Source organism: Ptychodera flava, chromosome 9 (assembly GCF_041260155.1).
Source record: "Ptychodera flava strain L36383 chromosome 9, AS_Pfla_20210202, whole genome shotgun sequence".
In the NCBI taxonomy this organism is placed as follows: domain Eukaryota; kingdom Metazoa; phylum Hemichordata; class Enteropneusta; family Ptychoderidae; genus Ptychodera; species Ptychodera flava.
The window spans coordinates 26,193,184-26,218,691 of NC_091936.1; the positions used below are offsets into that span (position 1 = coordinate 26,193,184).

General features: G+C 37.9%; 2 protein-coding genes and 1 long non-coding RNA gene across 3 annotated transcripts; all 3 read left to right on the forward strand.

The window, feature by feature from the left end:
• Positions 1-1,556: 1,556 nt before the first annotated feature.
• Positions 1,557-6,734, forward strand: LOC139139642 (alpha-amylase 2-like). The gene is made up of 3 exons (XM_070708510.1): positions 1,557-1,699; positions 2,875-3,113; positions 5,200-6,734. The coding sequence occupies exons 1-3, from the start codon at positions 1,557-1,559 to the stop codon at positions 6,312-6,314; spliced, it is 1,497 nt and encodes a 498-aa protein (XP_070564611.1). The 3' UTR covers positions 6,315-6,734.
• Positions 6,735-9,364: 2,630 nt separating this feature from the next.
• LOC139139643 (uncharacterized) lies at positions 9,365-10,552 on the forward strand. The gene is made up of 2 exons (XR_011553852.1): positions 9,365-9,794; positions 10,166-10,552. It is a non-coding gene; the product is annotated as an uncharacterized lncRNA (long non-coding RNA).
• Positions 10,553-13,184: 2,632 nt separating this feature from the next.
• LOC139140490 (proprotein convertase subtilisin/kexin type 9-like) lies at positions 13,185-21,562 on the forward strand. Its single transcript, XM_070709792.1, has 7 exons — positions 13,185-13,266; positions 15,313-15,402; positions 16,920-17,135; positions 17,853-17,969; positions 18,442-18,537; positions 18,991-19,170; positions 21,329-21,562. Exons 2-7 carry the CDS (start codon positions 15,342-15,344, stop codon positions 21,400-21,402), a joined length of 744 nt encoding a protein of 247 aa, XP_070565893.1. The 5' UTR covers positions 13,185-13,266; positions 15,313-15,341; the 3' UTR covers positions 21,403-21,562.
• Positions 21,563-25,508: the final 3,946 nt, after the last annotated feature.

Below are 25,508 nucleotides of genomic sequence, written 5' to 3' on the forward strand. Positions count from 1 at the left end.
ACATTTAGTTAAATTACTGTATAAGACCAATTCAATTTTAAATTTTTTAGATGTCGACAAACTTGCACTGACAGTTCCCCACGTAGTTTTAATGGGCAAACATCGATTCGTATGTCCGTCGCTTTATATTCATTATCTTCTCAATTTTATTTGTTCATATATTAAGAGACTTTAAGGCCTACAAGATGTACGCTCATCTGCTCTCATTAACGTCTTTACTTTCTACGTGGTGTTTGCCTTCAGTTCAGATAACACACAGTTTCTTAAGCACGAAGGGATTAATCATACGTTGACAAATAGAAGTCAACCAGCAGATTTACTTACCGCAGTTTACAAAAAATACGGGAAAATAACAGAGAAAGTGCAGAAAATTCTCTATTCTAACTCTGACAACACAACGTCATACATACGAAAATAGAGGCGAAGCTGAGGGTCGTCATTTTTCACCATCTACCGCTCTATATGAATCAAGTAATTTTTAAAAAAATAACCGTATACGAAATGAAGGTGTTGGTCACCTGTATATCGTTGAACAAGCGATAGCCTGCATGCCAGCATATTTGAGGTGAACGAGCGTTAAAATAGCGACATCACATTACCGTCATGATTTATCGAAAAGGGCACTTCTGTTTTTAGTTTGTTTATTCATTTATTTGTTATCACTAAATAGTAATGTTTTGTTTTTCCTATTTTTTTCATTATGAATCTCCACACTATTCTGCCATTGAATTTGTCGAATGCTTCGGACACTTCGGTATTTGTTGTTGAGCCCGTCCGAAAATACCTTTTTGACCACTTCGATGTGGCCATCGTGTCCAAGCCACGCCTCAAAGTTCCCATATCGAGTTCCTTCATCTTCTGTCATTACGCATGCGCAAAATAAAATCAAGTACTTAAATTGACGTCGTCAACTGTGTTCTTTAGACTGGGAACAACTCACTGGAAGGTAAGTAAAATAATAGTAAATGATGTCGTAATTTAAAAATGATGTCGGATTAGATCTTATAATTTGTTTTGTATTTGAAAAAGTATTTTGTGACAGTAATGAAAGGTCACAGTGCCTGTCAGAAAGATGTAATAGTACAGTTGTCAATTATCATTTATCGTTTGAAGTATTTAAACCCATTTACAACAACGTGTCTCTAACTGTTGTCTTTTCAAGAGCAATTTCGTACTCTAGGTGGTAATTGTGCTTACCTTTAAGCAAATGCAGAACAAATGATGGTTTCCTATTATCCATTTTCACTGGATGAATAAATCATTTTTCAATGTCAGTATGAGATGATTGTAATATATTGACAGAATCACCTTCGTGTCTAAAATGTATATGATGAAAGGTAGGGCTTACATCAACAAAAAAACTCTTTGCGGAAATGATAAAATTCGTTCAAGAAGGTGTTAGGGAATTTACATGAGTAGAATAAATGGTCAATCGTTTCGATTTTCATCTTGCGATTTCAGCAAAGGATTACTGTTTTGACTAAATTAAGACAAGATAATTGTTTGTCGGGTCGATTTTTCAAGATTTAGTTGATCCCTATGCAATTTCTTACAGAATGGCGGTTATACTCAGCCTTGTTAGTCTGGCAATGGTGCATTGCGCAGCGGCACAATGGAACACCAATATGGTAGACGACAGAAAAGTTGTCGTACATCTGTTCGAATGGAAGTGGAACGACATAGCTTCAGAATGTGAAAAGTGAGTCGCCGTTGCATGTTTTTGTAGCCCAGTATGAATTCATAAGAAATATGACTTCCAAATGCAATTTGTCAAATAGACTTACACGCACCAGCATGCGTGCACGCACCACACATACATACATACATACATACATACATACATACATACATACATACATACATACATACATACATACATACATACATACCTTTTTTCTGCCGATCGGTGTAGCTATTTTACATAGACATATTTACATAAATATACACTGGTATTTTTTTCTCCTTTCCGTCAATTTGGAAACTTTAATCACTCCATACCTTTTGGATCACTGGATACCTAGTATGTATTGCTGTAATAAGCCGTTGACCATCTCCATGTAGGCGATCGTTCAGAGCCCACGTAAACAATCCTTCTACTAGTATCTTCACAAGTGTATGTCAGCAACAGTATTCGGCGTTAAGTGAGTAAGTTCTGTCGATTCTGAGGGCATTGAGTTGCACATGTAGATAGGGGTACTTTTGGGTTCAACAACGTCAAGTTTGGCGAGGAAAGTAGGATTTTATCCCAGGCGGACAGCGATCCGTACTTATAGGTTCAAAGCTCACAAAACTAAAACAAAATACAGGCAAAAAATAAAAATTATAGGTACGAAAAAAATTACAGGTATAAAAACCTACAATTATGAAAAAAAAAATTCAGGTACAAAAAATTAGATGTATGAAATAAAATTACAGGCATGAAAACATATACAGGTATGAAATAAAAATTGTAAGTATGAAAAAAAAATAACATTGTGAAATAAAAAATACAGGTATGAAATAAAAAGATCAGAGGTAAGCTTATGAAATAAAAAATTACTCCTGTAGCCTCATTAAACCACCGTATACGTACATCTTACTGAACTGGCGACATTTAACCTAATGTCCTGTTGTCACTTGCTTGACCAGACATGATTAGTTTCAGTAACCTGTCAACGCTTCAGTAACTTTTCTGGTCTGAGGTTCCTAAATTGAAAAGGATAATTTTCCATATTGCGCACTTGGCGTAGGGCAAGTAGGGGAGAAGATGGAGTTTTAACAGTTTGGGCCCTTCAGTCTGAACTTCCGTCAGACTGCACACCTTGCATATACGTGTATGCCTATAATCTCATTCCAACCACCTTAACTCAAATAAATTACATATATTCTACATAGCTATCTTTCCGGCGCTGGTTACGGTGCTGTACAAGTCTCCCCTCCGAACGAGCACCGTGAAATTTGGGACCCGTTTCGTCCCTGGTGGGAGCGTTACCAACCGGTCAGCTACAAGCTAACCAGTCGAAGTGGAAACGAGGACGAATTCCGCAGCATGATTCGACGATGCAACGCTGTCGGTGTGCGCATCTACGTCGACGTCGTCATCAATCACATGACAGGCGTAGGTGCTGGCTCAGGTAGGAAGCGTACGTGGGTGTGTGTGATGACCTTATGAAGTTTGTGTAATCAACGCGAGAGCAAAGGGTCCGTATAGCATACTACAAAAACTGAGATACGTATCTTTGCGAAATATTCCTCTTGAACTAGTAAGCGATATGCGATTTGAACAGGATAGGTAGGTATGGACCTGTGAAAGAAGGTCCATTTTCGGTGCACAGGACCCCCTCCCTTTGTGGAGAAGAAATCGCTTTTTTCCCCGTATGCCCCAAATCACCATGGCCCTCCCTGAGAACTTGTCGCACATTTAGATTCTTAATCTGCATATATTTACATATCGTACAATGTTCAAAAAAGACAATTTGCATACTACGATTTCACTTGCAGTGTGACGCGGTCAAAGTTTTCAGAGGGTATTATTCCTTTGGTTTAATAGATGAACGATGAATTTGTTAGCGGCTGTCCATAATACGCACATACATTTTCGTTCGTTTGTTCTGGACGGGTTGACAGGACGGAAGTATTATTTGGTGTGTTAAACTCCCAATAGCTTTATAATCCCATGTTGATGTCTTGATATCAATCCGACAGCTGCCACAGTGGTCGGGCGTTATAGTCAGACCTTGATATTTGAAGGTGAGAAAATTTAAACAGCCAACCCATATTTCATACTTAAAGGTGTTAGGAGTAAGGATAACTCAAAGACACACACGGCAAGTGAAACAAGTTAGGATTGACCTCAAACCCCGTTCCTCGAAACGAAAGTGTGGAAAAGCGAAAATCCAACGACGAAATCACAGCTGGAAGTCCTGCCAGGCCCCTCCCCGACGAGATTAATTTCTGAAAGAGGTTGTTGGAATCCATACTGTTGACATAATTTTGGACACAGTAAATGGCTCAAGCAGGCACGCGGTACCCATATCTGAAAAGTTAGTGTGGTGCTTTCGATCAATAATGTTCAACTCCACGTTTTGTCGAGTGAACGATCGGTGTATTTTAATGATAACAATACGCGCATTCTCATGACAGCCAGAGCTAGAGTCAACATCTCATGACAAAAGTTTGAACTTTCAATTTCCATCATGCTTGCTTAGTTTCAAGGCGTTTCCCCCGCAGATGTTGTGTTATTTTCTGTTATTTTGTTTTGTCTCTGCCCGCATCCACAAGGGGAAAAGTTGCAGATGTCGATCAAAAAATAAAGTATAGTAAATGCGCCTTGGGGACAGTACAGATTTTTGTACTCAAATTTTGACATTTCTTTTCAGATCAATTGCTCTTGGGGGCTCATTTTTTTGCGAAGGTTGCACATACCTCTTTTGCAACTTTTTTAATCTCCCATTTTTCCCAATTGATCACAGGGAATCCAGGCTCCTAGTTCTTAATTTTTTTAATCTGAAAAACATTATCAATTTAAATTAAAATTTATGACAATTATGATTAATTTTAATAAAAATATGAAAATCATCATCATAATCATAATCATCATGCAGCAATAATTCAAACCAAAGTTCGGCAATCCTTACGTTTAGTACTCTTCGCTATATACTCTCCCGTGTATTGCGATTTCGCTCCTGGCTCTGATCCACGCAAGTCAGCTTTACTCGCAAAAAAGTTACCAAATCAACATCTGAACGGCGAAATTTCGGCCTTGGGCAAGCTTTCATTACATTTATCATATTACCATATTCTGCTCTACACTTTACCTGATAACATTTGCAATACCAGAAAATCGGTACTAGTTTCGCGATGCATATTGCCATCGCCTGTGGGGAAAATGCTTCGGCACCTCGTCTGAGACCCAACATCATTCAGCATGCGAATGCAACCAATCATGTAGGTTGTATATTTTTCATATATTTTACAAAAAATATAACTAAGGGCCTGGATTCCCTGTGATTTGATCACATGGTTTAAATTTAAAAATCTAATCCCAGAGGCTGTAATAGCTATTATTCAAATGGCCAAGAGGATACATATTTATAGATCCCTTGACAATGTAAAGCAAGATCCCGAAAGTCATGATCATCTAAGTTTGTAAATGTCTTGCCATTAACATTTGTGATTAAAAAAAACACGTACTAAGTAGTCATGTTGTACATTCAACAGGTTATGGTACGGCTGGTACTTCTTACGACACCGACACTCGTTCGTTCCCAGGCGTGCCGTACAACAATTCTGATTTCAACGACTGGCAATGCGACAGGGATATCCAAAACTACCAAGACGCCACTGAAGTGCGCAACTGCAGACTGGTCAGCCTATTGGATTTGGACCAGGGTAACAGCTGGGTCCGTAGTAAAATCGTCGACTATATGAACAATTTGATCGACATCGGCGTGGCCGGTTTCCGTGTGGATGCCTGTAAACACATGTGGCCCGGTGATCTGAAACCAATCTTTAACGGACTGAAAGATTTGCCTAGCGAGCATTTTGGTCCGGGGGCCCGTGCCTTCATCTACCAAGAAGTCATCGATCAGGGCGGTGAATCAATCAAGGCAACCGAATACACGGATATGGGCTACGTCACCGAATTCAAGTATGGCCTCGAGTTAGGAAATTGTTTCCAGGGCAACAACCACCTGAAATGGCTTAGCAATTTCGGTGAGCCGTGGGGTCTACTGGCAAGTGGCAGCGCACTCGCATTTATTGATAACCATGACAACCAGCGCGGCCATGGTGGCGGTGGCCACATCCTCACACACAAGGAACCCAAGCAATACAAAATGGCCAATGCTTTCATGTTGGCCTGGCCTTACGGTGTTGCTAGAGTCATGAGTAGCTACTCATTTGACGACACCGACTCTGGCCCTCCTGCAAACAGCGACGGATCCACAAAAGACGTGGAGTGTTTCAACGGAGACTGGGTGTGCGAACATCGATGGAGACAAATATCAGAGATGGCGAATTTCCGTCGGCTCACAGCTGGTACCGCAGTGGAGAACTGGTGGGACAACGGCAGCAACCAAATCGCCTTCTCCCGTGGAAATGTTGGCTTTATTGCCATCAACGGAGACAGTTGGGATCTCTCCGCTACCATCTATACAGGTCTTCCCGCTGGCACGTACTGCAACTTGTATACATCCGACTACACTTCCAAAAGCTGCACCAATAAAGATGGCGGCATGACCACAGTCACTGTCAAAGGGGATGGCAACGCATACATCTCTATCCCAGCCAATGACAACCCAGTGCTCGCAATCCACACATCAGCCCTGATGTAGAGACGTCGACCGAAAATTGACCAATTGTCTAGATTACCTTTAAGTAGATGTAGAAAGCTTTACATTGCTTTACATTGTTATAGATGACCAAATATTAATTAACGAACTGTAATTTTGGCGAATAGGCAATTTTTTTTCAGATAGTTACTTCTCTCAAACTTAAAATTGTCATTTGGAGTCATTTCGATCAAACCGTTTACACAAACGTATTAAACGTTTGCAAGTGTTAACGAGAAGAAGAACATCACTACAATTAGCACAAATACATGTTTAAAAGTTTGTCTTAGCCCAATCTCGATAACCAGACAGGAAGATATATAGGTATGTGGATGTACGACCGACATCCTTGACATTGGCTGCGTCTCCACTTCTCTGAAATGTACCACTGTCGTAAGATAATTGCATGGTAATAAAAGATGTAAGAAATCTTCCGGGTTTCCCAGTTACTTTTGTACTTTTGCGTGAAGGAAAGTGAGATTTTTCAATCTATAACAGCATTTTGCTTGCCACAAGTAAACTTTCACATGGCTTTGGCGAGCCTCTTTTACCTTCTCACTCATGTTTAGAGGGACTGCAATAATCCCTATTGTTACGACACAAAAAGGCGGTGAAGCCAGCGATTTTCTTTAAAATAGATTTATTAAAACTAATTACCAAATCTAGGGGTAAGTTAAAAACAGTTGTACAAAAATTACTGTGCTTAGGCCGAAAAATAAATGTTGCTGTTCCGATAATATGGTTTTCAAAAATAGGGTAGGTAGGTTGGCAGGGATTTTTTTCCAAAATAGTTTTTATTTTTAAATGTGCACTTTTCAGGAGTTCAGGGCGATCAAACACTGGCCACAACATTTCCAGAAAAACGTATCATACATATAAAAGGAATAAAAACATGAAAAACGTCCTCGCTCAAGCAAAAATCAAATGCCAGGTAACGAACACGTGATTTTACAGGTTTCTACTTTCTTTCTTTTTTACCTCCGTGTTTACGTAGCTCTAAAATGTTTAGGGTCGGCAGGCAAAAATAGGGTAGGTCGGGTTATCGGGACAGCAGTTTTTTTTCTTTGGCCTTATCTTAGCTTGGACGGCACAAAACTACGAAATTACAGTCTCCAGGGAGTTGAGTCCAGACAGACGCTGATGAGTGGGGAAGTGAGTCTTTCTCTGGCTGCAGGCTTGATGTGTAGATCTGAACCGTGCAGAGTTCGCAGAGCAAAATTGTCAGCATGGAGGTCTTGAAATGAATCCCAAAGTCTGGTGAAAAGCAGTGCCGTCATGTATTTATATTGAAAAGAACTATCCAGACAACACCAGAAAATTCTAGACTTTCCATTGATATGATGATTGCAGTTCTTAGGGGTTATTATATCACACGAAGTTTGGGCGATACCGCGTCTTGTTCGAGTGATGTGTCCGTATTCTGACGAGTTGCGCAGCAACGAGTCAAAATGCGGACGTACATATCACGAGATAACATGTTAAAATACGGGTTCACATCAGTACCGTCTCAAAAATAGGAGAATGGCAATACAGGCATGGCATGTATGATAATTATATATAATTAATCCCATGGTATATTTCTATGTCTGACGTCATCGTATACTCGTGTTTTTCGCGGAGCCGCACAACTTCACGCAGTTGTAGTACAGAGTGTCAGAAATAGTCCAGCTAGCATTGCAGAGCAATGCGCGGTTACAGTACTCCTTCGGCATTCCTTTATGGGAGCGTCCAGTGGTTAAGATCGGGGTGTAATTACCTAATTTGGTATGCCTATTATCATATACCTACATTCACGTGCCTGTGTAAAGCTATGGGAGAAAGCGCCCTCAGAACCGTGCATTTTTTTTACGTATCACGCCCCGGCCCGGTGCCCAAATATGGGCAATCGCGTGCATTTCTGAACTATTTCGATTCTGGTTACTACGCGCGTTGCTATCTGCAAACGTTCCATTCGTACACAAAGCCAGCGCGAGATTAGGAAAACGTCTGCTCACTCAGATCGTAGTAGACTCTCCACAGTCGCTGTGCCTTGTTTTGTGCGCGCCCACGATGGGCCTGCATTCGAAGACTACGCTGTGCAGCTGTGAGCACGCGCTGCCAGACACAGCGACTGTCCGTTTTTGCAAGGGTATGAATATTCATAAGGGTAGTGACCTCAAAAGAAACACCTATCTAACTGGGCGGAGAGAATATATACTAGTAGCCGGTAGACCTGTATACGTGGTATGTTTTTATTTTTCATTTTTCATTTTATTTGGCTATGCTACTTGTCATTTTTGTTTTGATTAACGGGTGTGTAGAGTTTTATAAAGTACCCGGATCAGGCAGAAATCCGACCGGTCGCTTGCAAGAACGTCCAGACCCTGGGATTCGCGTCGCGTCTCTGAAGGGCGCGCGTGTTCCAACAGGAGAGAACGCGAATCGCAGGGTCTCTGCCAGACTAAGATCGTAGTTGCGCGTGGCGACAGTGGGGCCGTGCAGGTGACATCGGCTTTTATTTCTAAATTCTAGTGAAATCCTGTGTATAATAGTGCGTGCCTGTTCAGTAAAAATTACCAGAAACTGACAACACGCTTTTGTCCTCCATACACCTCGATTTCAGCCTTGGTCTCTGTTGGTCACGTACAGTACGGATGTTGCTTTGCGCGTTCTAGAATTCTGCAGGTAAACAAATGACGTCATTATGTATGTCAATCCGCGACGGGAAGCGGTCATCGTATTTCTGAAAAACTTACACAAATGGCGATGAATCTTTGATATCGCACGCATTTTTATCTCCTAAACAATGTTGAATATTATGTAAACTACATATTTACCATTTCATAAGGTATATGATAAAACCTTTACGGCCCTGATACGGCTTTTGCGGCCCTTGGTCGTACGGCGTACGGGCCCTCGCACGCTCGGGCCCTTCCGCCGTACGACCTCGGGCCGCAAAAGCCGTATCAGGGCCGTAAAGATTAATTTGGTATGCCGAAAATACCCACCGAAGCTACAAGAGCAGTAAAGGATTATTGCATGTCCCTCGTAAACAGCCCCGATGCAACTCAAACAAACTGTGATATCTTTTATTATCACATGAACTGCCCCGTATCTCCACCTGTGTGACGTACACCAACACAGATAAGAAATCCATTTTACCCCTGTTGTACGTCATCAACCGGAACTTTTTTCCTGCAATGGTACCGTTCATACATGCACACCGCGACATATCGACACAGACCGATTTGTTGTGATCGATGCCGTGCTCTCATGGCATTTTACAAAAAGTTGACCCGATAAATCCAGATATGGAAACATAGAAGGCGTGTCCAACGAAATTTCGAGTCGCTGAAGCTTTAGCTATGCCCAAGAATCGAATGAGGATACCGTCGATCGTTTTAATGGCTCAGTAACGTCACGGCTCCAGTCGTAAGGCTCAATGTGGACGTCGTCGTACCTGGCGATCCCGGTTGGCGATAAACCCGAAAGATACACCTCAACGTAAGTTCAACTTAAAAAATGAGTACCGTATAATCTTCGGGAAAGCAACATAGAAAGCACAAGCATAAAGTCATTCGACGAAATCGATAAATTTCCTTCATCGCACAAATTATTCCGTTGTTTCTCGATCGGAATCAAACCTGCAGCGTAAGGCTGTAGTGAAGACATATGCTGTCGAGCTGTAGTAAGCGCAGTGGAGCGTTGTAGAATCCAATATGTATATGTGAATTTGGCCTAAATAGTTATCATCATTCAAAATTCGAGAGCAGTTGGGTAATTTTGTAAGAGTACAATAATGACAGAAATATTAAATTTGTTATCAACAATCACGATCATGAATTTATTAATTTTTACACTTCTGTTCTGACTAGGAACGCCTTCTGAAGCTGTGATGATGTCCAATCGATTCTGACCGCAGGGCAACGTTGGATTTACACTGTAATGGAGTCTAAGGCATTGTGCACTGCACACTTCTGATTTTCGTGCTTGTTTTTGTCTTTTTCTGGTCTGTGTTAACTTACCAAAACTGCTGAAAACATTGTTCTTTAAATCTTTTGTTTTATATTTCCAATGTCCAAGACTTTACACAAACATTGGCAGGGTTACATTTTCTCATTTCAAATAACAAGTAGTGCATGATGGTGAGCCAAGGGTAAAAAGATTTAAAAATGTCGATGGTATAATCATAGAAAATTCGAAGCTGGCTTTCTTTTTCATTATTTGCCGAAATTTTACGTATAAATGTAGAATTATCCTACCGTCTACTGTTTGAGCGTATTTTTCCTTGAGTGAGTGTCGGTGTGTCTTTTTACACATGTACGTTGGTGACCACTGTGGCTCCATTGCCTTGGATCTGCCTCAGTTGATTTATTGTCTCGGTCTTGCGTTATACACCATTACACTTGACATTAGACGAGTGCATAACATTGTACCTGTCCATTTTGTTTTCAATGCATGACAAAGCCGCACTTCAGATTTTTTGGAGGGGGGGGGGGCTTTTAATGAATAATTACAAAACTGTGTTTGATAAAAAGCACCCGAGAGGTCCATATTCAGATTCAAAATATTAAGAAGAAAAGGTATCACACAAAGGCACTTAGATCATGAAAAAGTTAGTGAATGCACAAGGTAGAGAAGCTTATATCTTATTTGGAAGCCTTTCTGTACTTTTTATATTCTACGTTACTCAAAAAATGCTGACACGTAAGGATGTATTTTTTCAGACAATAAACGGATATATATATATATATATATATATATATATATATATATATATATATATATATATATATATATATATATATATATATATGTATATATGTAAACGTACATTTTTATGTCGAGCTTTAAAGTTTGTGAAAAACTCAATATGCTAAATGCATATTCAATAGTATATCGTAAATATTACTGCCATTGCGTACCTTTTCAGGTTCCGATGTTTTTGAAATGAGATTTTATTTTTAGATTGATACTACCATACCTGCATCTTTACGCCTCTGTAAGCTTCAGTTGGTACATCCAATTGAGTTTTCCTGTTAGCTAAAGCAGGCTTGTCCTCAAAGTTTGACAATTTCAGATCGAACTGTATATTATCAGGATAGACTGTAAAGTAAAGTAACGACCATCATGCAAAACGTTAGACAGTCTAAGAATAGGAAGATATAGTCAGCACTTGCGCGTTATTAGCGAAAAATTAATTCAGCTTTGTGAAAAGAATCGGAATGGAAACTGCATCGAAATTAGTGGCCCATTCGCATGTTTTGCGAATTTTGTCAATTATCTTTGAAAAGCACACCATGCAGGTTTGACACAGAATATGCACGATAATGCAAATACATGATGATGATGGATTTATTTTGCATGCATGCACTTCTAACTCCCAAAAAGGTCGCGCTTTTAAACATTTGCAAAGACACGTTGAAATACGTTGCTAAAAATCATACTAGTCGAAACCATCAGGGTGTGGCCCAGAATTGTTGAGGTATTTTTAAATTGAAGAACCAATTTGCATTTTAATTAATTTTCGTTATTGAATTTGTGTAAATCTAAAACGACTTACATCTAAGTTTATTTATGTACATAATACCTTCACAATATCTAAATACCGGTCTCTTGCTACAGCGCTTGCGTACCATTTAATATGTACCTTCATGTTTGTGCTCGATTTTCCATTTTGAGAGATAGAAAATAGTTTTCGCGCAGATCATTCACATAGTTCATAAATTTTGGAAATCATTATTCTCTCGGGGTTTAGCATCAAATAACCCATCCAACACATATCACTGCGTGTTCGTTCCACCGTAAATTCTTTAATAATGAGTCGTGTATAAACTGTTGACATTATCCGTGATGGTTTGTATGTTTTATATCTATTGCAAGAGATTTTATCACTTTGCAAAACACGATGCTCAGTAACAACACAATTACATCAAGATTTCGGCGATTCTGTAGTCAGGCGTTGTCGAATCATTAACTCAATCGTCATTTCCTCCGAAATAAGTCGACCGTCCTGATGTAACATTACGTCCATCTAATGTGTTTTGGTGAATATGGATCGTTATGTGATATCAACCCGAAAATATTTAAATCGTCCTTTTTCACATTAACTTTATCTTCGAATTCCTTAACTGGAAAACTCCGAAGTTAACTTGGTATAAATGAAGTTCAAAGTCTTAATCTTCAACGCTGAATACTTTCTGTCGCTGGATGCAACATTCCTTTTGCTCAACAAGGCATAAACTATGGAGAAGATCTGCCACAATATTCAGTGTCTCTGTTGTCCCTATCATCGTCAAACTTTAATTCGTCGATTTTCCAGGTAGATAATCAGGTATTTATCTAAAGTTCAAATTGTAGCGTGCAGTCAATTAATAATCACGAAGTAGAGAGAGGACAGTCTACTCTTCCCCACTTTTCCTTAGGCAAACAGCATGCCATGTTTTGAATGGGACGTGAAGTGCCCGCGTAGCTATACTCTTAGCTAGAATTCCTTTGCCTTTACAGGAAATGCGATGTGACGTGTCACTGGTGGCAAGGTGAGCATTACAAAAAATAGACTTAATCACGTGGCAGTATATTATTTATGTAAATTTAAATATTTTTGACTCATATTGACACTTTCCGTATGGTGAGTAGATGAATATGTGTGAAACCCTCCCCAATGGAATCCCCATGTGATTGTGTATAGAACAGAAGATGGAAGATAGTTTTAGAATTTGAGTCTTTGATTTAAAGTTATATGTTTGGAATACATTCATATGCACCATTTAAATAGGTACATTACTGCCTCATTCTTTTCGAAAATTGGAAGACAAGAATAGTTTTTAAGGGGTAACACGTTTAAGGAGTGAGAGTTTTCACTAATTTTGCATATCGTTCATATATGCATGATCTAGTCCCTTATATATAACCACCGACCGGTGTTACCTGTACAGACGATTGGATCGCAGGGCTGCGCTGAGAAAATTGTCAGGTAAGGGTAAGGCATAACTTTTGTAACTGAAATCGCCAAAACCATGTTTCGTCACAGAAGGTATCAGAGTTCTTCGTTTCTTCAGTCTAAAAAATTCTAAAATAGTACCAGTAATATAGAGAATACCATTCTGCTACTGTGAATTTTGTGAGCTGGACAGACAGGCGGTCAGGATAACCCACTATGAAGTCAAAAATTACATCTGTATTTTCATAATCTTTTGATACATCGGTAGAATGAAAACATTTAAAGGGGAAAAGGCAACTGACCTTTGTAGATATCTCAATATTCCAGTTCATAGTTCGACGTGGCAACAATCAGAAGGCAGGGTCGCACACGTTTAAAATGAATGTTTATGCCGCGGAATCCGAGGTGGTCAGAGAAAAATGTACCCAGAAAGATCCATGAAAAAGTAAATCTTGTTCGGTCTTTTCAAAATAAGCGACTTATCTTTATTTCTTATCTTGAGTACAGCTAAAGTATAGCACAACCCAACTCGTAAAAGTTTAAATTCCGTCTGGTTTTCTACAACTTGTCTCCAGTTTTACCGTGAAATTTCGTCCACTTTAGACATATACTGCATTACAGCTCCGTTAGTAGCGTAAAACACGTTTTCTTCTTGTGTACTGAAGTCATGTAAAATGACTTAGGTGCTTTAAATAAAATTCTTTATTTGCGTGCTTGTAGATTTTCAGAGAAAATTAAGAAAACAAACACTATTACAAATAAAATATTATTTTTCCAAAGGAAACAAAATAAAAATTGAGCTTATTTTAATACACTTGTGTTTTTTGTCAGGGTTTGTTCGCTGGCTGGTAGGTTTTTCAAAAATCAAAGGACGGCAAACAAAGAATTTTCTTTAACTGGCGTTATGTGGCTTGACACGTCATATTAACTTCTTTTTTTTGTGTGTAATGCCCGATGTTTAGTATGAAGCAGATTATATAGAGTAAGTTCCCTGGTATGGTCTACCCACCTGCAGTACTAATCTGACCGCAGAGAGAAGGCCCAGCAGGCATTTAAGACTAAGGTTTCTTGCCTACATTGTCTTGCATACCTTGTAATCGTCCTCCATTGTCACTTCGGCGAAAATTTAAAGTTTTAGATTTGACCTTTGACATGTCATAGTTTCAGAAAGGTTCTCTTTTTTACTACCACTTGTCTCGACGGTTATTTTAACGACGTCGCGGGCCGCAGAGTCATCATGGGACTGAAAATTAACCTGAACTATTTTCAACTGGACAACTTTGTGATTTAAAAATGTTGAAATTACATTGCATGCTTTGCATAGGAAATCCGGTTTTAGAAAATTTTGCATAAAAAATTGATAAACCGCATCACAGTGGTTTGAATATATCAATGCACCCTTCGATGATGAATATCGTTCCATTTTTAACGGATTTTCGTCAAAGATGGAAATAAAGTATTTTGGTTATCGTTTGCCAATAAACAGAAATATTTTGAGTGAAAAAATGTGTAAGAGTGGTATGTAGTAAAAACATTATAGCCCAAACAAGGGACTATGTACCCTCGAGGCAGGAGACCATCCATCGGGCAAATGGTCACCTACCCTAATGCACATAGTCCCATATTTGGGCTATAATATATATTATGCTCTAAGCAGACGGCTTAGAACGTAACCTTTATTCCACATTCGAAGATGCAGACTAAATATGAGAAAGTTTCCTTTTATCCCTAGGACTGCCACATAACATAGCTTTTAAGCATTAGCTTCAAGACATTTTTGGGTTTTTTCTCCAATTAATATGCATAAATATATATATATTTGTCCGAATTTTACGCATAAACGACGAAAATAAAACCTGCTAGTGTTAGAATGGCTGCTAAAAGTCACATTTATTCGTATGAATTTATTTATGGCTCAGACTACAAGCTGCAACAACAGTCGTGCATACAATTTTGGGCAGCGTTGTCCGATGTCGCGCGCGTGCAGCTATAGCTACATGTATTTAGTAACAAACCTGAAATCGCGATGAATGCTATTTTCACGTCTGCCATGACTATTTTGCTATCCTTTCTTCTAAGATTTCAGAGAGCGGAACGAATTCCAGACAATGGCACGTTTGACATTGCTGACAGTGGTTCTAATGTTGGGGACCCTTATTGTTAACACATGTGAGTATTATGACTGTTTGACTGTTTATTATGACTGTTTATTTCACCAAAGTTATATACATTAACGTTGACAAATCTGACTCAATAGTGAATTTTAGCAATGTTCTAACTCTGGTGAGGACCATAGAAAATAGGTATACATACCTAGTCGAGTCTATGGTCGGTAATGATCACTTAGACCACAGAGTAACATAAACAGAGTGGCAACGGCTATTGTTTAAGGCGTGAAGCGGTTACGTAAGCAATCCATGTTTGCCTCGCCTCACGAAGCTCTTGGCTCTCTTTTCCGAAGAGTGCCGACCATGCACCCTTCGGTAATTTTCGGATTTTCACCAATTGTTAAGCGAAAGTATGTTCGACAAAGTTTGTGTTGTTGTTGTCGTGTGGTGCTGATCGGAATTGATGTGCTGGCGAAAACGGGAGTGTTTTGAGCTTCAGAAAGTGGGTTTTACCGTTTTAAAAATTCCTCTCATATTTTTATGAATATATAATGAGTGTGTTTGAACCAAATTTGAAAGTCTTTTATCGATACTGTCTGGTTTTACTCAATGGTTTACGGTCAGTCATACCGTCTTTTACACGTGCGTCAAGAAAGGACATGTTTATGAAACTGCTGGCGTGTTATGTTTTGATTGGCGTGAAGCAGTGTTTCTGGCTAGAGAGCTCACAAAGTAACTATGGTTGCTACGCGACTGGCAGTACGATGCCATCTCGTCGTATGTTTCGCATAATCTCGTGTAATTATCAACCACAAACAAAGCCTCCAAAAAGTTTAACACCTTTGAAGCTCATTTTAATATGAAAAGCCAATAGTCTACCGAAACGACCATGGAACAAAAGACATGCAAGCGTTGCGACTCCGTCTATGTTACTCTGTACTTAGACCAAGCTTGTTGCGAGATACAATGAAGAGTGACAGAAATCACTTCTATTAACAAATTTTAACAACAAATGCGGATAAATATACATATTGCTGAGGAGTTAAAACTCTTTCTCAGTATGCCATGTAGGCATGATTAAGCAGATCTATAGAAAATAATGAAAAAATTGGATAGCACAATCTAATGCACAGCGGGAAAAAAAAAAAAAATGGATGGAAAATAGTAAGCATTACTCTGCTAGGAGATATCTTTTCAGATGTTTTTTTGAACTGATGTCTATTAGTCATATGTTTTATGGCTGAAGGAAGGGAATTCCAATGCCGAGTTGCTGCATATTTAAAGTTGTGATGGTTGACCATGAGCTTTACTTGTTGAGGTTGATACGATAATATCGATAATATCAACTAAAGGATTGTTTTACCCACTACAAAATAAAAGGTGTAAAAAAGAAATAAGAAACGTGACTTAGGTTATTTTAAACGGGACGGAGATGCGGTTGACCTTTGAACGAAACCGAACGTAGCACGTTGGATTTTGTATTTTAAATTTGGCTCCCAGTCGTCCTTGGAACTATAAAATATGCACATGGCAAATCAGATTTCCGCTGAACATCCTGTACACCGTTCTTGCCAATAGATGGGGACCTTACATGTGTTACAAGAAAATCAGAGTTATCAGGTACCAGTGATGACGATCAGGCTAGGGTGACCTGTGAAGAAGGTGAGCAAATGACTGGCTGTAGTAGCTACCTGCCCGGACCAGGAGGACATGGAACACGAGATGGTGACTTCTTTGAAGTAGCCGCCACCGGCGAAGTAACCTGTGTGGCGCGCAATGGTTATACTGGAACTGGTAAGTTCAAATTTAGGAAGCCTTCAGTAATTAGTGGGCCACACAAACGTGGCGATTCTCTTTATAGCATCGATGACGCGACATCCACACATGCTTGCCTTATTCTTCAACCAGCGCACCATCAATAAACTCTGAACACTCAGGTGGCACTTTTGGCATTTCCTTATGTTCTCAACACTGTAAGAGCGTTGTCGGTATATCATATATGCCCAGTCCGTAATCTGTAAGTTTTTTTTTTAAATTTAACCCCTCTCCCTAAAAAATAACGAATAACAAAAAAACGGAGATGGCCTATAATTGAAATGCGTGGTTTTTTTTTGTGCATTGTACAGACGGAAAAAATTAACGTTCATGTAACTCGTAGATTCCAAAGGATTATCAACTCTGTATAGTAGAGCAGTTTATTCGGGTCACCTTGGTTTGTAGTATTTTCGTAACTTGCACAACATGGTAGAAATGAAATTAAACCTTCCCCCCAAAAACAAACAAAACAAAAAATAAAAACAAAACGGGAACGGCATCAAATTGTGCACAACATGGTAGCAATGTCGTTTCTACACGTGTTGACTGGATATGTGTACTTGCAAAATTCGCCAAATCGTTTATTGCATCCAGTCCAACTGTTATCTGTAAATCTTTTGCGGCTCCCAAAAATACACGACTTCGACAATACGCGTTGCATTTTTTAAGCGTTTGAGTATCCCACTTTTGATTTAGGTGTATATGCGATTGCCAGATGTTGTAAAAAAGATAATCTTCAATGTGGCTACGTTCAAAGTCCGCAGTCCGGAAGTGATGACGACGCACTAACTTACGTGCAAACTCAGTTGACGGGTAAGTCGGTACTGTTTTACACAGTTGGCATTACTCTTTACCAAACATTGACTATGATTTTACTTGTCATGGTTCTTTTGTTTTGTCATTTAAAACTTGCGTAGATAGTGGTGTCATTTATGTGTACATACAGACGTACCTTACACATGCAACAACATGCATGCATACATCTGATACATGCGCACGCACGCTCTCTCTCTCTCATAAACACACAAATACATATATACTTATTTATACATACTTATTTAATACATACATACATACGTACATACATACATACATACATACATACATACATACATACATACATACATACATACATACATACATATTGACAGACAGACAGACAGACAGACAACAGTCATGAGGAATCTCAGCTTATTTGCAAATATATATAAGTAGTCTCTTTCAACAGTTTGTTCTAACCCGACCATAGCTGTCCTTCATAACGTCAATTCGACTTTCGAATCAGGTTGTTCGGCTCACACCTATTGGAAAAACATCGATGGACCGTATCCTGACGTCGAAGAGAACCGTTGTACCGCAAAAAATGGAGCTGATGGACAAGGTAGTTCAATTATGTTATAATATATGAGATATAAGTTATCGAATCAGGCATGCATAACATTATTTGCATTGAGTAGAGCACAGGATTCCCCTATCATTTGAACTATTTTGTCCTTGCAATTTTGAATGTAGGGAATGCGAAGTTGTCAAGCATCTAAATGATATCCAATATACTATTACTACTGCACGTCTATAGATATCTTTAATGTAGAATTTAAAAATGGTATCATTTTTCTGTTTCCTTAGCTTGGAATTTCATTACGTGTTATCCGTTTGTGTAGTACAATGTAAAATGTGGAACATTTTGCTGTGTGTGTGTGTGTGTGTGTGTGTGTGTGTGTGTGTGTGTGTAGTACAATGCAAATGTGGAACATTATGCTTAGAGAGAGAGAGAGAGAGAGCTTGAAATATTTTTGAGTTCATACCTTTTCATAATGCGTTTATCTTCAAAAAGGTCTATGGGCATCCGCAGCCTACTGCTCGGCAGTGAGTCTGCAGTGTGTGGACAAACGAAGTGAAAAGAGTGGCGGACAACAAGGGGATACTGCCACTGTGTCATGCGATGACGGTTGGGTTCTGACGGGATGCAATTCATACACCGCCTACAAGGTTAATGATGGCGCATATGTCACAGGTAGGTCAGAATTTCAGCCAGGGCGGTGATGTCCAGAAGTAGCCTGCGTACAGAAAACTGGTTGGAGGGAGCTTCAAGTATTAAATCTTTTCCACAAATGATCAGTCATTTTTTGCTCACGTGTTGACACACGTGAGCATATGTCGCAGCGATGTCTGTCTGTCTGTCTGTCTGTCTGTCTGTCTGTCTGTCTGTGGGCTCAATATCTCAAAAACGGCTCATTAGATCAGAATTAAATCTGGTACATAGATTTAGTTTGCAAATGGCAAGAACTGATTAGTTTTTGGTAGGTGTGGCTTGCTTACTTTTTGCTCATTTGCATAATTAATGATTTTAGAAAAAAACGGATATATATTGACAACGACTGCACACAATTTGATGAGATTTGCTACAAATGTTGATCTTACCAAGATGTATCAGCTGTGAAAGATATTAAGGGGTGACATAAAAGATAATGGATAATTTACATATTTAATGAACTTTCCTAATTAGGGATATATATCTGATTTGACTTGATCAAAATTCACAAAACTTGGTATGTATATTGAAGATACTATGATTTAACATTATTGAAAGTCATTAAGCATTTTTACTTCATCAAACTCTTAATTTGCATATTTAATGAACTTTTGAAATTAGGGATATTTATTTGAATTGACTCGACCAAAGTTGATGAAACTTGCTATGTACATTGAAGATACTATGATATAACATTGTTGAAAGTCATTAAGCATTTTCACTTCAGCCAAATACTTATTTGCATATTTAATAAACTTTCCTAATTAGATATATAAATCTGAATGGACTTTACCAAAATTGATGAAACTTGCTATGTACATTGAAGATACTATGACATAACATTGTTGAAAGTCATTAAGCAGTTTTACTTCAGCCGATTCCTTATTTACATATTTAATGAACTTTCTTAATTAGATATCTGAATGGACTTTACCAAAATTGATGAAACTTGCGATGTACATTGAAGATACTATGATATAACATTGTTGAAAGTCATTAAGCAGTTTTACTTCAGCCGATTCCTTATTTCCATATTTAATGAACTTCACTAATTAGGGATATATATCTGAATTGATTCGACCGAAGTTGATGAATCTTGCATAATATATTGAAGATACTATAAAACAACATTATTAAAAGTCATGAAACTTTTTTACTTCAGCCAATTCCTAATTTGCATATATAATGAACTTTCCTAATTAGGGATATTTATCTGTATTGACTAGACCAAATTTGACAAAACTTGCTATGTACATTAAAGATACTATCGATTCCGTATTTGCAAATTTAATGATTTTTCCTAATTAAGGATATTTATCTGTCTTGACTAGACCAAAGTTGACGAACTGCTTTGTACATTAAAGATACTATGATACGACATTATTGAAAGTCATTTAACATTTTTACTTCAGCCTATTCATAATTTGCATATTTAATGAGAACATTTCAGTCAATTCCTAATTTGCATATTTTAATGAACTTTCCTGATTGGGGATATATACTTGGATTTAAAATTAATCTGTGGTGAATATTATTCATTACGTTGATCATAACACTTTAAATGAAGTTGCAAACATGTGGCAAGGTTCAAATTTACACATAATGTAACATATAATTAAACACGTGAGCATTTTCAGTTCATATCTGGTGTTTTACAGCGACCCTATTCATTATTGACAGGTCGGCAACCTTTGATAAATCAAGTTCTTCAAGATTATGTACTTTTATGTAATCTTTGAATGCCTGTTTCAGATTACTCAGACTGTATACAATTATCGTTGTACGGTTCTTACTGCCGATGAAGTGACCCCTTTTAATATACTTTTACTAATGTTTAGCAATGTAAAGTAATGTAATGCACTACAGGAAGCGGTACACTGTGAAATATATGAAGTTGTTGGATATGCTAGAGAACAGATAACATAGATCGGATATCTTCTCGTATGCTTTATAAGCATCAATAAGTTCAGAGGGTAGTTGAAAACAATTTATGTAAATAAATGTAAGCACTACATTTTTTAACGCATTTTCCGAAATCTTATATTTCGACGCTCTTGAATGAGTGATATGTAGTCATGGATTCGCTCAATGCCTCGCCTTTTCCATTTGTTTTAACAAATTGATATCACGTCAATTCCAGACGCTGACGAATGTGTGGCTGTAAATGGTGGAAACAACAATTGGGTGGAGGCCATTGCCATCTGCTGCCAGTAACGATAGTGACATGCAACGTTCGCGATTTAAGCCATTACGCGGTGAACGGGTTCTCCAACTATCCCCTTCTCTTACTCTATCACTGTTACAGAAATAAAATATAAGCTGAAATCCATCGTGTATTGTTTCAAACAAATACATAAATAAACGCATGCCTTTGAAAACCGACCAATTTTTGTCTCTTATACTTATATAATTGGTTTATTTACCCGATTTGAAAAAGTCAATTACATGACACATGAACTCGAGAGGGAGAAAATAACAATGTAGAGGGTAAATGGGGAGTCGGGAAATAGCTTACAGCTAGTCTAGCCCGAACCCCGTCATGGTAGCTTGTCTGAAAAAACAGTTAGCAAAGGGGGCTCATGATAACAATAACAAATAGTTCTTTAAGTAAATAAAAGAAAAGTGCTGAAATAATTACAATATCGTAGAAGATCACTAAATTACTACATGGCAAAAGTGAAATCTGTTACTGATTGATCAAATATTGTCTAAAAGTGTGTTTGAAGTTATGGAGAGAGTTTGTGGACTTTATATGGAAAGGTATGTCATTCCAAACTCTTGCTCCAGAAAAAGAAACAGCAAACTGGCCTGAATTTGTCATTGCATGATATGGACGTAGGTTTTGAAGTTGACAATTTCTAGTATTATAGTCATGGCAACTGACACTGAAGTAATCTGATAATATATGTGGTGAATGCTTGTGAATCAAGCTGTAAACGAAGGTACCTAGAAGGAATTTATGGAGTTTAAAAACATCGAGAATATTAAGTTGAGTGAAACAAGGAGCTGAGTGGTCTGTGGTTGATTTGAACATCATCGTGCGAACAATCATTTTCTGGGCTGCTAAGATACAGTTTAAGCGTGTAGAGTACGTACTTCCCCAGACTTCTAGGCCGTAGCTGATGTGGGGAAGTATAAATGCATTGTACAAAAGTAACAAAATGTGTAAAGGTAAAATGGATCTGAGTCTGTACAAAATTCCACATTTCTTCCGAATAATCTTATTTATCTTATCAATATGTTCAGACCAAGAGAGATGCTTATCCAACAAAATACCCACAAAAGGAGAAACATCAACCTCTCTGATTTGCTCGTCACGGATGTAAACAGAACCCGAGACATTTACGTCGGCCTCTAAATATAATAAAATTTGTCTTACTCCTATTTATTGTCAGTTTGTTGGAATCACACCGCAATTGTATATCGTTTAAGTGAGATGATACAACAGTAAGGTCTATAAAATCTGAACCAGAGTAAGTATGGAAAGATTGGAGTCATCAGCAAATAAACGGAAATCAAAAAAGGACAAGCATTTGGAAGATCATTTATATATATTAAGGTGGTTGGAAAGGCTATTTTTGCACCAATTCTTTTCTCAGAGTTAATGTCAAGTTTCAAGTGTTAGAATCAAGATATTTAGTTCAAATTTTCAGGATAACTCCCTTAGTTAATATTTTCTCCAAAGAATATAAAATTGTATATTTGCAGCCATGATTTTGAAATATGACACCAGTAAATATTAAAATTTAATTTTTCATATATTTTTTACATATTTGAATTTAATAATAATTGGACAGTATTAATATTACCAAATTAGTTATAAATATGTTGACACTATTTATTGTAAGATTTGTACGGCAGGATTTGTAAATAAATTTGTTTTTATGATTTTACATGGGTTTATATATCAAAAAATTATTAAAAATTCTTTCAAATTTCAAAATGTGATTTTTCAAAAAGTACTTCAAATACAGAAAATTGTGCCGTACAAATCTTATCTGTAACCTTGTTAACAGGCTGTAAAAATTCCATGTCCATATCTCATTTCAAAGTTGGATTAATTTGGTATACAATTATGTAGGAAAACTGTTATTCTGTCAAAAATGTTGAAAACAAGCCATATTTGCACCCCTCTTTTGAAGTTATAGAGCAGTTTTTTTTGGTTAATCTCACTTTTGACACCTCTTTGACACTCAAAGAATCTAAAAATGCATTTACAATAGCAGTCACTCACTCTGAATGCCAGCACCGCCTTGTCAAACTTTCCTGAAAAACAGCAAATAATGACTTTCCCTTTTCAAACATTTTATTAAAAGCTAGGGGACCTCTACCATAGTTAATACACTAAGGACTCCCCAACTTCTTCTTATTTGGTCAGTTTTTCAGAAGTTTTAACAGGCTATAACTCTGCAATGCCTCTGTGCCCAAATGTCTACTTTTTTTTATTCCACAGAGAATGTTGACTACTTTTATATTTAATAGTTTTGTTGAAATTATAACTGACGCTCTAGCCTTTCCAACCACCTTAAAAATAAAGTCGGACCCAACACTGATCCTTGGGGTACACCATGATGAATGCTAAATTTCTCTGACACATTGTCATTTAATTGAACAAATTGAGAACGGTTTGATAATAACTTTGTATCCAGTGTAGGCAGGGGCCCCTAAACCCATAATGCTCAAGTTTTGACAACAAAATGTCATGGTTTATGGTGTCGAAAGCTTTACTAAAGTCGATAAATACCCCTAAAGTAGAATTTCCTTTGTCAATTTCATGCAACAAATTTTACTAAGTTAATCAAAGATAACTTTGTGCTGTGCTTCTTTCTAAAACCATACTGATGTTTGTACAGTATGTTAAACTTATTAAGGTATGAGGTAAGCTGCTTGTTAACTACTTTTTCGATGACTTTACTGAACAATGATAGAATAGACACTGGTCTGTAATTCCCAACAAGTTCTCGTTCTCCCTTTTTAAAGATGGGCGTAACTTTGGCAATTTTCAAAGCGGTGGGGAACACACCTGTTGAAAAGGAATCATTTATAATATGGGCCAGAGGTTTTGAAATGACAATGGCTGCATCAATGAGAAGTCTCGGGGGCAAATTGTCCCATCCACTCGCTTTTTTGCCATCTAAATTTACTAAAAGTTGGTGAACCTCATACTCTGTTACTGGTTGGAGAAAAAAAGAGTGTGTCATTGGCTTACTTAGGTAATTCCTAAAATCGTTTGCAGAATGTGGAATATTTTTTGCCAAATTTTCACCAACATTTACAAAAAAGTGGTTAAAACCCCGTACAATATCAGCTGGGTCAGTCAAAATGTGTTCAACACCATTTGCCTCAACCTGTAGGCGGTCTGGTATTTTATCAGGGCTGGTTTTCTTACCAAGCAATTCATTAACAACACTCCACATATTGTTACCATTATTTACGCTGAATAAATTAGCATAGTAATTCTTTTTTGCATTCCTTAGAACGCTTGTGAGAATATTTCTGTACGATTTAAAACGAGAAACTGCCCTGGGATCATGGTGACTGGAGATAACTTGGGCGTACAATTTACGCTTGGTGTTAATAGATTTCTTTATAGCCTTAGTGATCCAAGGATTATCTTTCTTTTTTGTTATATATGTAACTTGATCACAGTTTCGCTATGAAAAGACTGTTATTTGATAAAAACATTCTCCATTTACACAAAACTGGTTCAGAGATGCATCTGCATTCCGCGTTCCCCTTATTAAGAACACCCTGACAATAGTAAGTTGTCAAGTAGTTATCGGCGAATAAACTAAAAGTGTTGTGGCTAAAAATGTTACCTTCTGAGACGTCCGTGGGAAAAAAATTGTGCATTCATCCAACTGAAAAGGAAAAAACACTTTAATGATTTTTCCAGAATGATGTTATTTTTGAAGAGGATACTGTTATGCAAATTGTAGTGATTCTATTTTATTTTTTGGGTAGCGCCAGTAGCAGTAGCCACTTTCGATTGCATGATGTCAATGGTATTGATTTTCAACACTTTTTTTCTTAATCTCGCGAGATTGATTTAGGGTGCAGAGAATAAGTTTATCATCGCTTAATTTTGAACTAGGGTAGGTCTGGTTGCCAGAAACACACTTTCCGGCAAATGAGCAATATGTACAAAGCCGTCACATATGTGCATAAGTGAAAGAGAAACTCTACACACCTTCACTGATTGTAGGACCATTTCCAACCGTCTAATAAAGGTAGAATGCGCCTCGGGGACAGATATTTGAACTCTCAAACTTTTACAATTCTCTTCTGATATACCACTTGTGGGGGTTCAGTTTAAAGCT

Bases quoted from the DNA above. Each gene is read 5' to 3' on its own strand.
- LOC139139642 (XM_070708510.1), top strand. From the start codon at position 1,557: ATGGCGGTTATACTCAGCCTTGTTAGTCTGGCAATGGTGCATTGCGCA. The intron at 1,700-2,874 runs GTGAGTCGCCGT...TATTCTACATAG, and splicing joins ATAGCTTCAGAATGTGAAAA to CTATCTTTCCGGCGCTGGTT. The intron at 3,114-5,199 runs GTAGGAAGCGTA...TACATTCAACAG, and splicing joins AGGCGTAGGTGCTGGCTCAG to GTTATGGTACGGCTGGTACT.
- LOC139140490 (XM_070709792.1), top strand. From the start codon at position 15,342: ATGGCACGTTTGACATTGCTGACAGTGGTTCTAATGTTGGGGACCCTT. The intron at 17,136-17,852 runs GTAAGTTCAAAT...CTTTTGATTTAG, and splicing joins CAATGGTTATACTGGAACTG to GTGTATATGCGATTGCCAGA. The intron at 17,970-18,441 runs GTAAGTCGGTAC...CTTTCGAATCAG, and splicing joins CGTGCAAACTCAGTTGACGG to GTTGTTCGGCTCACACCTAT.